This window comes from Cibotium barometz, chromosome 1 (assembly GCF_041138505.1).
Source record: "Cibotium barometz isolate CiBa-2024 chromosome 1, ASM4113850v1, whole genome shotgun sequence".
NCBI classification, from domain to species: Eukaryota; Viridiplantae; Streptophyta; class Polypodiopsida; order Cyatheales; family Cibotiaceae; genus Cibotium; species Cibotium barometz.
In genome coordinates, this window is record NC_141046.1 from 48,637,744 (window position 1) to 48,651,734 (window position 13,991).

The window sequence follows — 13,991 nt, forward strand, 5'->3', positions numbered from 1 at the left end:
AGTCCTGTCAAGATTGGAGGTGAATGAGCCAATGATTCGTTGTTGTCACATGCTATAATGTGAGCTTTCCCTTGGATATGTTGTTCTAAAAGTGTCTTCAAATCTGAACCTCAAGGACACAAGGGTAGCCACTTTCCATCATGCTTGCATGCCACTTTGACAAGCCTTTTATCTTTATATTCATTCAAAGTTGCTTCCGCAAGTTGAAAATTTGCCCCTACATGAGCAAACAACTAAAAATCAACCCTTATGTAAGTAAATAAGTTAAAAATAAGCCCCTACAAAATCAACAAATACATAAGCAAAAACTTTTTGAAAAGACAACCTAAAAGAGTAAGTGAAGATAACTTGCATGATCAAGAATATAGTTGTTTAGTAGCTCACCTTCATGAGGAGTATTATTAAAATTATTCATATCCTCTCAACAGCTCTAAGAATTGTTAGTGCATCCTTGCAACCATCTTGTGACTCCTTTCCACTATCTCCTATTGTAGGTTGTGTTTCCACCTTTGATCCACAATTAGCTAGGTATCTCTTTTGATGTGCTTGGCTATCAAGAATGTGAAACCGCATAAAGTTGGACAAGCATGAGTAAGGTGATTGTTTACCACCTAACAATGCCATCTTGCATAATCTCCTTTCGTATTGCACTATAGGTGCAATCACCCGTCACTCTAATACAACCCAATGATTTTGATTCTACCACTTAAGAGGCAACTTCTCCAAGCCACATTCTCAGCTTGTAGAGAGATTATAGCTTCAATTCTTGCCAAATAAGAAACTCACTTGCAAGAATAGAGAACCCACTACTTGCAATTGAAACCGAAAGACCCTGCATAAAAGAAAAAACACTTTAATCTCTTATCAACAAATAATGTATAATCTCAACTTCTCCAAGCCACATTCTCAACTTGTAGAGAGATTATAGATTCAATTGTGGCCAAATAAGAATAGAGAACCCACTACTTGCAAGAATAGAGAACCCACTACTTGCAACTAAAACCCAAAATACCCTGCATAAAAGAAAAAACACTTTAATCTCTTATTAACAAATAATCTATAATCTCTTTAATCACTTAATTATCATACAACTTCAATCTCTAGCAATACATTTCTGGAAGCTTGTACTACTTGTAAATGAATAGTATTAAGCAAAAAAGAGGTGAAATTTCTTGCAAAATGACTCTAGGAAGCTAGATTACCTTATTGAAATATGTCTCTTACTGAAATAGGTATGCAAGGCAGTGAAGAAGAAACAAGGCATACAAGAAGAAAACCATAGCAATGTATGCATGGAGAGAGAGAGAGAGAGAGAGAGAGAGAGAGAGTTAAGTAATGTTCAAAAATAATGTTTGTTGGAATTAGGGTTGCAGGAAAGCACACAAAGCTTGGAGAAGAAGCAGCAAGAATGCACACAACACACAATGTATTAGATTGTGTCAATATACAAAAGATAAGTTAGCTCTAGAATAATAGGCGTATATACAAGCCAAGTGAAAAAACCTCCTAAAGAGGGAAAAACTACCCCGGCGGTCCTAAGTGTGTTCACACACATCATTGCCTATATATATGGCAACAAATCCCCCCTGGGAGTGATGGTGTGAAGAATGAGAGCTAGCACTCATGTATAGGGAAGTGCCATGCCCGAAGTAGACCAATCCACAAAGGGGAGCAAGCCTAAAGCTTTGAGGAAAGCTTCAAACTTCTCATGAGGAAGCGCCTTTGTGGTGAAAAGATCGGCGAGGTTGTCCTGTGTTGGCACATAGGCCAAGCTGATCTCTCCTGCTGAGAGTCTCTCCTTGACATAGTGATAATGCACCTCAATGTGCTTTGTGCGAGCATGAAAAACTGGGTTTCTCGTAACTGCCAATGCGCTCTGACTGTCAGTGTAGATAGAGGTGGCAGACTCGTGTCCAACACCCAAGTCAGCCACCATAAGCCGTCTGAGCCACACACACTCAACCGTAGCTGTGAAAGCTGCCCTGTACTACTCAGCTTCACAACTAGCTGTGAAAGCTGCCCTGTACTCAGCTTCACAACTAGAAGTGGCCACAGTAGGTTGCTTCTTGCTCAACCAAGATATGCATGAGGAGCTACCGAGCATGAAACAAAAACCACTTGTGGACACTCTTGTGTCATAGCAACCAGCCCAATCTGAGTCCGAAAAAGCATGTAAATCTGGCGGCAACGATCCCCCCTTGGGATAAAACAACCCAAGATGTATGGTGCCACTCAAGTAGCGAAAGATGCGTTTAACTGCCTTCCAATGCTGAGACCCTGGGCTATGCATAAACCTACTCCACCTGTGAGACTGCAAACTGAATGTCTGGCCTTGTAATGCATACATAAATGAGGCAACCAACAGCTGTGATAGAGTGTGACATCAAAGTGATCTCCAGCATCATGAAGACTCAACTTCAAACCTGTCTCCATTGGAGTAGCAATAGGCTTGCAGTCTTCAAGGCCAAATCTCCGCAACAATGTCTCAATATACTTTGTCTGACACAAAGCAATACCTCCATCACACTGCTTAAATTGTATCCCCAAATAATGATGCAAATGCCCCAAATCTGACATCTCAAAAGAGGCATTCAAATCAGCCTTAAAATCAGCAATATGACTCTCATTTGGTCCTGTGAGCAGCATGTCATCGACATAGAGAGCAATGATTAGATGTACATCATCCACACATTTAATATACAAAGTGATTTCTGTTGGACTATTCTGAAAACCATGTGCAGTCAAATATGTATGTATCTTTTCATACCAAGCTCGTGGAGCTTGCTTTAAACCATATAAAGCCTTTTTCAACCTGCACACTTTGTTTTCCTGCCCTCTTTGAACAAAACCACGAGGCTGCAATACATACACCTCCTCATGCAAATCTCCATTCAAGAACGCAATCTTTATGTCGAACTGATGTACATTCCAACCAATGCACAAATGCTACGAATGGTAGTCATACGACAAGTGGGAGCAAAGGTCTTATCAAAATCAATACCCTTTTCTTGAGCATAACCCTTTGCAACAAGTCTAGCCTTATAGCGATCAACACTGCCATCTGGCTTTCGTTTCAACTTAAAAACCCACTTACATCCAATGACCTTTTTACCAATAGGCAAATCACACAAAGACCATGTACCATTCTTCATTATAGCATCATATTCACTTTGCACATTGCAGCTAACCAATTTTTTGATTTTTGTGTCTCATCAAATGAAAGAGGTTCTTCCTCTTCACACATACTAGACACAGCCAAAGCATAACAATCTGATGCATAAGAGGCATGTTAAAAAACCAAAACATGCTGCATCATGTATGCCCAAAGTGGGTAGTTGCTGTCTCCATCCAGTTTGTCATTAGTAGAGACAACATGCGAAATACATCATTGCTGTTATCAGCCATGGCCACTGAAACTGATGCAAAAGCTACCTGTAATGGAGCAAAGACTGAACAAAAAACAACTCGTGCTATGTAGCACAGTCCACAATAGAATACGTATGCCTGTTTTACAAAAAATTGTATTGTCGAAATTTCTGCACAAAATGACGAAAACACCTGTACAGGACTTGCAATGCAAAAACGGAGCCCGAAACAACCTCAGATGCAATTTCTGAGAACGCAAGATCCTACGGGCCTATTTGCAGAGTATAGGGACCTGCAAGTGCTCGTGAAAGCTCACCTCAATCGGAGAACGTGAGTCAGAGGGTGCTAGCGACGTAGCCTTGGAAGCCGATGCCTGCTCTGATACCAATTGTTGGAATTAGGGTTGCAGGAAAGCACACAAAGTTGGAGAAGAAGCAGAATGCATACGACACACAATGTATTAGATTGTGTCAATGTACAAAAGATAAGTTAGCCCTAGAATAATGGGCATATATACAAGCTGGGGGAAAAAACCTCCTAAAGAGGGAAAAAGTGCCCCGACGGTCCTAAGTGTGTTCACACACATCACTGCCTATATATATGGCAACAATGTTTAGATTTTCAAATTGAATGTGTATCTCACTATTCATTTCATCTACCTTTTTTTAGCACCTTTTGAAAATACTACTTTTCAAAATCCTAGGTGGTCCACCATAATACTACTTGGGTCTAGGATTTTTTTAATGCTACTTTAAAAGTCCTAGGTGGTCTAGGATTTTTTCTCATAATACTACTTGGGTCCAGGGATTTATTTCAAAATGCTACTTTCAAAATCCCACATGGGTCCAAGATTTGAACTCACTACATGGACCTTTATAAAAGAGGTCTTTACCACGGGTTAAAGGATGCTTCTAAATAATATTGAATTAAAAACCCCCTCTTGTTAATTTAACAAGATTGCTATATTTCAACCCCTCCTGTATTTTCAAAATTGTAACCCCAAGTAATAAAATAACCCCTCCTTTTGAACTCACATGGTACACTAATATATTTGAAGGTGCACCCCCCGAGGGATCTATTTCCTACCACTTGCAAGCTGCTCAACAAGGGTTTGTGTACATGGGGTGATCTTTGGGAGTATATAACCATCAAAGATGGTTGTCTAAAAGAGAGTTGAAAGAAATGTTTAGGTTGAATGAAGATGATATTGACATCCTATTTAGCAGGGTTCACGGCCATACTTGGTTAGGATATGACAGGTTGCTATCGATTCCTCATTTTACAGAGATGAATTTGTCTTTTGTTCTCAACAAGACTGCTGTCTATGGCTCATTCTGCATAGGGCCCTTTGGACTAATTATAGAGCCTTGAAGTTTGGTTTAGGTAATGGCCATTGTAAGATGTGCATGAGGGACATTGAATCCATCCCCCACATTTTTCTCACTTATGGGAAAATTCAAGACGCTCTGCTGTTTCTCCATCAATATATCAAACTAGTCCACCCAAAAGCCCTTTCATGGAAAGAAATTCTTCTTGGAGAAGCTCCTGGTTATTCTACAGGACTATGGAATACTATTAGAGTTGGTTATTTATGGTCTATCTAGTTATTCAGGAATCTTCACGTCTTTCAAAATAATTTATTGGCAAGTCTCAAGTTTCATATGCATGTGCAGATAAAAAACAGTATGAAAGAAACTAGGAAGAAATTGACTGCAGATATCCAAGACCTCAAACTATCTCAACAATATCTTATGGATGTGGACAACTCCAATGCTGAAGACTCTCTGGAAGTTGCTATCTTGGCTAAGATGAAAGAAGTGGTTGCTTTCTCTATAAAAGATAAAGCACATTTTGGAACTTGTGCTTCCTCCAAACTATTGAACTAGATGACTAAGTTAAACTTTTTAAATAAGCTTGTTGTAACAAGTTCAGATGACTAAGCAAAGTTTTTTAAATAAGCTAGTCGTAACAGAATGGTGTCTTACCTCATTTTTCTGTGATCAGAAAGGACTTCTTTTTAGATTTTAATTTAATTTTAAGACTCTTTAAAAAAACACTCTAAATAAAATTCTAAATTCAAATTCGCTGAAGTGGATTATAAATGCTTTGAATGTTTCTTTCGGTGCAAAGTGTGATTACTCAAAATCCTTCCCTTCAAAGGTCAAATTGTGTTTTCATCCTTTCTTGAGAAGGTTTTGACCCCTTGAAAAGGTACCCAACCTTCAAATTCTAGCCTTGAATGCGATGATGGTTTGGCTGTTTAGTGATGATCCATGTGAGCTTTCCCTTGGATATGTTGTTCTAAAAGTGTCTTCAAATCTGAACCTCAAGGACACAAGGGTAGCCACTTTCCATCATGCTTGCATGCCACTTTGACAAGCCTTTTATCTTTATATTCATTCAAAGTTGCTTCCGCAAGTTGAAAATTTGCCCCTACATGAGCAAACAACTAAAAATCAACCCTTATGTAAGTAAATAAGTTAAAAATAAGCCCCTACAAAATCAACAAATACATAAGCAAAAACTTTTTGAAAAGACAACCTAAAAGAGTAAGTGAAGATAACTTGCATGATCAAGAATATAGTTGTTTAGTAGCTTACCTTCATGAGGAGTATTATTAAAATTATTCATATCCTCTCAACAGCTCTAAGAATTGTTAGTGCATCCTTGCAACCATCTTGTGACTCCTTTCCACTATCTCCTATTGTAGGTTGTGTTTCCACCTTTGATCCACAATTAGCTAGGTATCTCTTTTGATGTGCTTGGCTATCAAGAATGTGAAACCGCATAAAGTTGGACAAGCATGAGTAAGGTGATTGTTTACCACCTAACAATGCCATCTTGCATAATCTCCTTTCGTATTGCACTATAGGTGCAATCACCCGTCACTCTAATACAACCCAATGATTTTGATTCTACCACTTAAGAGGCAACTTCTCCAAGCCACATTCTCAGCTTGTAGAGAGATTATAGCTTCAATTCTTGCCAAATAAGAAACTCACTTGCAAGAATAGAGAACCCACTACTTGCAATTGAAACCCAAAGACCCTGCATAAAAGAAAAAACACTTTAATCTCTTATCAACAAATAATGTATAATCTCAACTTCTCCAAGCCACATTCTCAACTTGTAGAGAGATTATAGATTCAATTGTGGCCAAATAAGAATAGAGAACCCACTACTTGCAAGAATAGAGAACCCACTACTTGCAACTAAAACCCAAAATACCCTGCATAAAAGAAAAAACACTTTAATCTCTTATTAACAAATAATCTATAATCTCTTTAATCACTTAATTATCATACAACTTCAATCTCTAGCAATACATTTCTGGAAGCTTGTACTACTTGTAAATGAATAGTATTAAGCAAAAAAGAGGTGAAATTTCTTGCAAAATGACTCTAGGAAGCTAGATTACCTTATTGAAATATGTCTCTTACTGAAATAGGTATGCAAAGCAGTGAAGAAGAAACAAGGCATACAAGAAGAAAACCATAGCAATGTATGCATGAAGAGAGAGAGAGAGAGAGAGAGAGAGAGAGAGAGAGAGAGAGAGAGAGAGTTAAGTAATGTTCAAAAATAATGTTTGTTGGAATTAGGGTTGCAGGAAAGCACACAAAGCTTGGAGAAGAAGCAGCAAGAATGCACACAACACACAATGTATTAGATTGTGTCAATATACAAAAGATAAGTTAGCTCTAGAATAATAGGCGTATATACAAGCCAAGTGAAAAAACCTCCTAAAGAGGGAAAAACTACCCCGGCGGTCCTAAGTGTGTTCACACACATCATTGCCTATATATATGGCAACAAATCTCCCCTGGGAGTGATGGTGTGAAGAATGAGAGCTAGCACTCATGTATAGGGAAGTGCCATGCCCGAAGTAGACCAATCCACAAAGGGGAGCAAGCCTAAAGCTTTGAGGAAAGCTTCAAACTTCTCATGAGGAAGCGCCTTTGTGGTGAAAAGATCGGCGAGGTTGTCCTGTGTTGGCACATAGGCCAAGCTGATCTCTCCTGCTGAGAGTCTCTCCTTGACATAGTGATAATGCACCTCAATGTGCTTTGTGCGAGCATGAAAAACTGGGTTTCTCGCAACTGCCAATGCGCTCTGACTGTCAGTGTAGATAGAGGTGGCAGACTCCTGTCCAACACCCAAGTCAGCCACCATAAGCTGTCTGAGCCACACACACTCAACCGTAGCTGTGAAAGCTGCCCTGTACTACTCAGCTTCACAACTAGCTGTGAAAGCTGCCCTGTACTCAGCTTCACAACTAGAAGTGGCCACAGTAGGTTGCTTCTTGCTCAACCAAGATATGCATGAGGAGCTACCGAGCATGAAACAAAAACCACTTGTGGACACTCTTGTGTCATAGCAACCAGCCCAATCTGAGTCCGAAAAAGCATGTAAATCTGGCGGCAACGATCCCCCCTTGGGATAAAACAACCCAAGATGTATGGTGCCACTCAAGTAGCGAAAGATGCGTTTAACTGCCTTCCAATGCTGAGACCCTGGGCTATGCATAAACCTACTCCACCTGTGAGACTGCAAACTGAATGTCTGGCCTTGTAATGCATACATAAATGAGGCAACCAACAGCTGTGATAGAGTGTGACATCAAAGTGATCTCCAGCATCATGAAGACTCAACTTCAAACCTGTCTCCATTGGAGTAGCAATAGGCTTGCAGTCTTCAAGGCCAAATCTCCGCAACAATGTCTCAATATACTTTGTCTGACACAAAGCAATACCTCCATCACACTGCTTAAATTGTATCCCCAAATAATGATGCAAATGCCCCAAATCTGACATCTCAAAAGAGGCATTCAAATCAGCCTTAAAATCAGCAATATGACTCTCATTTGGTCCTGTGAGCAGCATGTCATCGACATAGAGAGCAATGATTAGATGTACATCATCCACACATTTAATATACAAAGTGATTTCTGTTGGACTATTCTGAAAACCATGTGCAGTCAAATATGTATGTATCTTTTCATACCAAGCTCGTGGAGCTTGCTTTAAACCATATAAAGCCTTTTTCAACCTGCACACTTTGTTTTCCTGCCCTCTTTGAACAAAACCACGAGGCTGCAATACATACACCTCCTCATGCAAATCTCCATTCAAGAACGCAGTCTTTATGTCGAACTGATGTACATTCCAACCAATGCACAAATGCTACGAATGGTAGTCATACGACAAGTGGGAGCAAAGGTCTTATCAAAATCAATACCCTTTTCTTGAGCATAACCCTTTGCAACAAGTCTAGCCTTATAGCGATCAACACTGCCATCTGGCTTTCGTTTCAACTTAAAAACCCACTTACATCCAATGACCTTTTTACCAATAGGCAAATCACACAAAGACCATGTACCATTCTTCATTATAGCATCATATTCACTTTGCACATTGCAGCTAACCAATTTTCTGATTTTTGTGTCTCATCAAATGAAAGAGGTTCTTCCTCTTCACACATACTAGACACAGCCAAAGCATAACAATCTGATGCATAAGAGGCATGTTGAAAAACCAAAACATGCTGCATCATGTATGCCCAAAGTGGGTAGTTGCTGTCTCCATCCAGTTTGTCATTAGTAGAGACAACATGCGAAATACATCATTGCTGTTATCAGCCATGGCCACTGAAACTGATGCAAAAGCTACCTGTAATGGAGCAAAGACTGAACAAAAAACAACTCGTGTTATGTAGCACAGTCCACAATAGAATACGTATGCCTGTTTTACAAAAAATTGTATTGTCGAAATTTCTGCACAAAATGACGAAAACACCTGTACAGGACTTGCAATGCAAAAACGGAGCCCGAAACAACCTCAGATGCAATTTCTGAGAACGCAAGATCCTACGGGCCTATTTGCAGAGTATAGGGACCTGCAAGTGCTCGTGAAAGCTCACCTCAATCGGAGAACGTGAGTCAGAGGGTGCTAGCGACGTAGCCTTGGAAGCCGATGCCTGCTCTGATACCAATTGTTGGAATTAGGGTTGCAGGAAAGCACACAAAGTTGGAGAAGAAGCAGAATGCATACGACACACAATGTATTAGATTGTGTCAATGTACAAAAGATAAGTTAGCCCTAGAATAATGGGCATATATACAAGCTGGGGGAAAAAACCTCCTAAAGAGGGAAAAAGTGCCCCGACGGTCCTAAGTGTGTTCACACACATCACTGCCTATATATATGGCAACAATGTTTAGATTTTCAAATTGAATGTGTATCTCACTATTCATTTCATCTACCTTTTTTTAGCACCTTTTGAAAATACTACTTTTCAAAATCCTAGGTGGTCCACCATAATACTACTTGGGTCTAGGATTTTTTTAATGCTACTTTAAAAGTCCTAGGTGGTCTAGGATTTTTTCTCATAATACTACTTGGGTCCAGGGATTTATTTCAAAATGCTACTTTCAAAATCCCACATGGGTCCAAGATTTGAACTCACTACATGGACCTTTATAAAAGAGGTCTTTACCACGGGTTAAAGGATGCTTCTAAATAATATTGAATTAAAAACCCCCTCTTGTTAATTTAACAAGATTGCTATATTTCAACCCCTCCTGTATTTTCAAAATTGTAACCCCAAGTAATAAAATAACCCCTCCTTTTGAACTCACATGGTACACTAATATATTTGAAGGTGCACCCCCCGAGGGATCTATTTCCTACCACTTGCAAGCTGCTCAACAAGGGTTTGTGTACATGGGGTGATCTTTGGGAGTATATAACCATCAAAGATGGTTGTCTAAAAGAGAGTTGAAAGAAATGTTTAGGTTGAATGAAGATGATATTGACATCCTATTTAGCAGGGTTCACGGCCATACTTGGTTAGGATATGACAGGTTGCTATCGATTCCTCATTTTACAGAGATGAATTTGTCTTTTGTTCTCAACAAGACTGCTGTCTATGGCTCATTCTGCATAGGGCCCTTTGGACTAATTATAGAGCCTTGAAGTTTGGTTTAGGTAATGGCCGTTGTAAGATGTGCATGAGGGACATTGAATCCATCCCCCACATTTTTCTCACTTATGGGAAAATTCAAGACGCTCTGCTGTTTCTCCATCAATATATCAAACTAGTCCACCCAAAAGCCCTTTCATGGAAAGAAATTCTTCTTGGAGAAGCTCCTGGTTATTCTACAGGACTATGGAATACTATTAGAGTTGGTTATTTATGGTCTATCTAGTTATTCAGGAATCTTCACGTCTTTCAAAATAATTTATTGGCAAGTCTCAAGTTTCATATGCATGTGCAGATAAAAAACAGTATGAAAGAAACTAGGAAGAAATTGACTGCAGATATCCAAGACCTCAAACTATCTCAACAATATCTTATGGATGTGGACAACTCCAATGCTGAAGACTCTCTGGAAGTTGCTATCTTGGCTAAGATGAAAGAAGTGGTTGCTTTCTCTATAAAAGATAAAGCACATTTTGGAACTTGTGCTTCCTCCAAACTATTGAACTAGATGACTAAGTTAAACTTTTTAAATAAGCTTGTTGTAACAAGTTCAGATGACTAAGCAAAGTTTTTTAAATAAGCTAGTCATAACAGAATGGTGCCTTACCTCATTTTTCTGTGATCAGAAAGGACTTCTTTTTAGATTTTAATTTAATTTTAAGACTCTTTAAAAAAACACTCTAAATAAAATTCTAAATTCAAATTCGCTGAAGTGGATTATAAATGCTTTGAATGTTTCTTTCGGTGCAAAGTGTGATTACTCAAAATCCTTCCCTTCAAAGGTCAAATTGTGTTTTCATCCTTTCTTGAGAAGGTTTTGACCCCTTGAACAGGTACCCAACCTTCAAATTCTAGCCTTGAATGCGATGATGGTTTGGCTGTTTAGTGATGATCCATGTGATGGTTTTGGCTGGTTTGATGCCACACACGTCTTTGTATGATAGGACAGGAGCACCGTCGTTTAGTCACAAAAGGCAACAGTGGCGACGCCAAGTATCTGAGGTGTATTCCTGATTCCTCCACCAGTGTTTATAGACTGCAAGCACCACCTCTCGTGCTACCGTCATATTATGCGCACGGGGAAAGAGCCAGCGCCCAATAGTTGGCGGTCGGTGATGCTGACTCCACTCGACGACGTGCTCGAGAGTGGCGTGCGAAAAAAGGAGCTCCCTAAGTTTGAAAAAGGCGTGCCTTTACAGGATCATCCACTACACAGCTCTGCAGCTTAATTAATCCAGCTAGCTGCCGCTGGCAGCTTCTCAGTATCTCTTATATCGAGCTCACCCCACGGGCCTAGCCTGCAGCTATGATAAAACCTCATTATAATTATAGCTAATTAGCGGCTTCCAAATATATTTGGAGAGGCGATTCTTATATCATGATGGTTGCCTTGCCAGATCCAGCTGCACCACCGAAGGAAGCATCAGGCCGCATGACTGTGTTAATGCACAAAGTTGCCAAAGCCTACAAACGTGCCGGGCTTACTTTGAGCACAAAGACGAAGATCTCATGGGAGGAGCACTCGAAGGAGTATCAGGAGGAGGAGCTGAACGACGAGGAGCAGCACCATAGAACCATAGGTTCCGAGGATTCTGAGATAGCTCCAGCATCTTCAACCCATCAAAATACTGATGAACCTGCAGCAGGCCTTCTACCCAAAGTGCGTGCTATGGAAACCCTGCTTTCTCATATCTTCTCTAGCATCTGTGCGTTGAAGAGCACATATGCGCAGCTGCAGGCAGCAGTCCTGAATCCATACGTCGATGCACAGCGCATTGGCATTGAGATAGCCGATAAAGCCATGATGGAAGAACTGCAAAAGCTTTCTGACCTTCAGCAGCAGCAGCAGCAGCAGCAGGGGTTACTGCTGATCGACCAGCTGGATGAGCGGAGTCATCATCAACACACTGCGTTAGCTCAGGATGGCCATTCGACGCACAGAGGTGTGGATTTGGGCTCTCTGTGCAAGAAGAAGGATGTCATCATGCAGTCCTACGAGGGAATCATCACCAGCTTCCACGCGGAGATTCGGAAGAACGACGCACAGGTGGAGGCTCTCAAGGACACGCTAGCGAGATCCATGCTCAAAGGGGAGAAGCTAGAGCGACAAGTGAAAAGGCTGGAGGCAAGGTTGGGCGGCATGTAATTACTGCCTGCATGTCACGAACCTTGTTCCATGCAAAAATGGAGGTGATCGCAGACAAGAGGTACCGCTGTGAATTTTTTGTGAAATCGTCACTTACCAGATTTCGATCTAGGAACTGATCATCCTCAAATTTCAATAATCAATTTCAACCTCTCAACGCAATTTACAGATTTTAAAGACACCCTTCCGTAAATCTTAAAGCTACTCGAAGCAGCTTTTATAACATTTTAGAATACTTTCAATTGAGAAACTAGTATATTTTCCATGGAAAACCTCCATTCGTTCAACACTCATGCTCCTGCACATCATTTTTCGGTGGGCCCTCTCGAGGTTTTAGACCTTAGTGTGCCTTTAACCACTTTATGTGACACCATGTTAAGGAGTTAATAGACCTTAGTGTGCCTGTAACCACTTTATGTGACACCATGTTAAGGATAACGTCTGAGGCTTAGGTCTTTATGTACCTATTTGATATTATTTTAAAATGCAAGTTTTATGGTTGTGTTCAAGAAATTCGTTTCTTTGCATTTAAAGATGAAATTATGTTCTCTTGGATCGATCTTATAACAAGGGTGATGGAAATTATGTTCTCTCCTACATGTATTTTTTTAAAAAGTGCAATACCCTTATCTAATAAGATAGTGTGTATGCATGCATATATATATATATATATATAGAGAGAGAGAGAGAGAGAGAGAGAGAGAGAGAGAGAGATGTCAAAATGGGCAGCAAAGTACTAAGAGCAGAAGTACAGAAATGAAAGAGAGGAGAAGGTGGTATAAACTCTTCTATATAGACCAGAATCTAGTAGTATAAGAAGAAGTGGGGGGGAAAGAGTGGTATATATACCACCCTGGGCTGCTGGTTGACCACTACAAAATAGGCCAACAGTAGCAAGAGAAGCCCATGAATGGTCAGTCGGCCAACAAATAGGCCAGCCGGCCAACAGAGCAGATGAAGTCGGCCAACAAATAGATCAAGTCGGCCAACACAAAATCAGGTGGCCAAAAAAAGATCAAGTGGGCCAGCACAAACAGTCCCCTCACGCAACTAGCAAAACATTAGGAAAATTCTGGGCTCAAAAGAGGGCTGTTTCAACAATAATATAATAATAGACACATAGATTGAGTGACATGTAATCTACGAACGAGATTCACCGGTGGTGGGACCTCTGTACAAACCCACCCAAAACGTGGAGAAACTCTTATCTTCATGAAATATTAAAAAAAACCATCACCTTGTCTTAAAATATTTAAAACCGTTTTTTTGTCAGAAACTAACACAATAAAAGAATGTTTTCCACATTCCTGTGTTAGACGTGGAGCACTAAAAAATTCTTTCCACCACCCCTAGAACTAATGAAGCTTGAATGCTTGGAATAGATAGATACACATTCTCCCGGTTATTCCCTCAACTTGGTTCCACTTTTGAATCTTGAAACATCTTTGGCGCCCAAAAAGAACACACCGTCCCTCATTTCATCCTCCCTCCTTGATCCACA

General features: G+C 40.2%; 1 protein-coding gene across 1 annotated transcript; it reads left to right on the top strand.

Annotated features, from left to right (window-relative positions):
* The first annotated feature begins 11,573 nt into the window (after positions 1-11,573).
* Positions 11,574-12,992, top strand: LOC147642109 (uncharacterized). The gene is made up of 2 exons (XM_086772670.1): positions 11,574-12,238; positions 12,287-12,992. The coding sequence occupies exons 1-2, from the start codon at positions 11,723-11,725 to the stop codon at positions 12,488-12,490; spliced, it is 720 nt and encodes a 239-aa protein (XP_086628796.1). The 5' UTR covers positions 11,574-11,722; the 3' UTR covers positions 12,491-12,992.
* Positions 12,993-13,991: the final 999 nt, after the last annotated feature.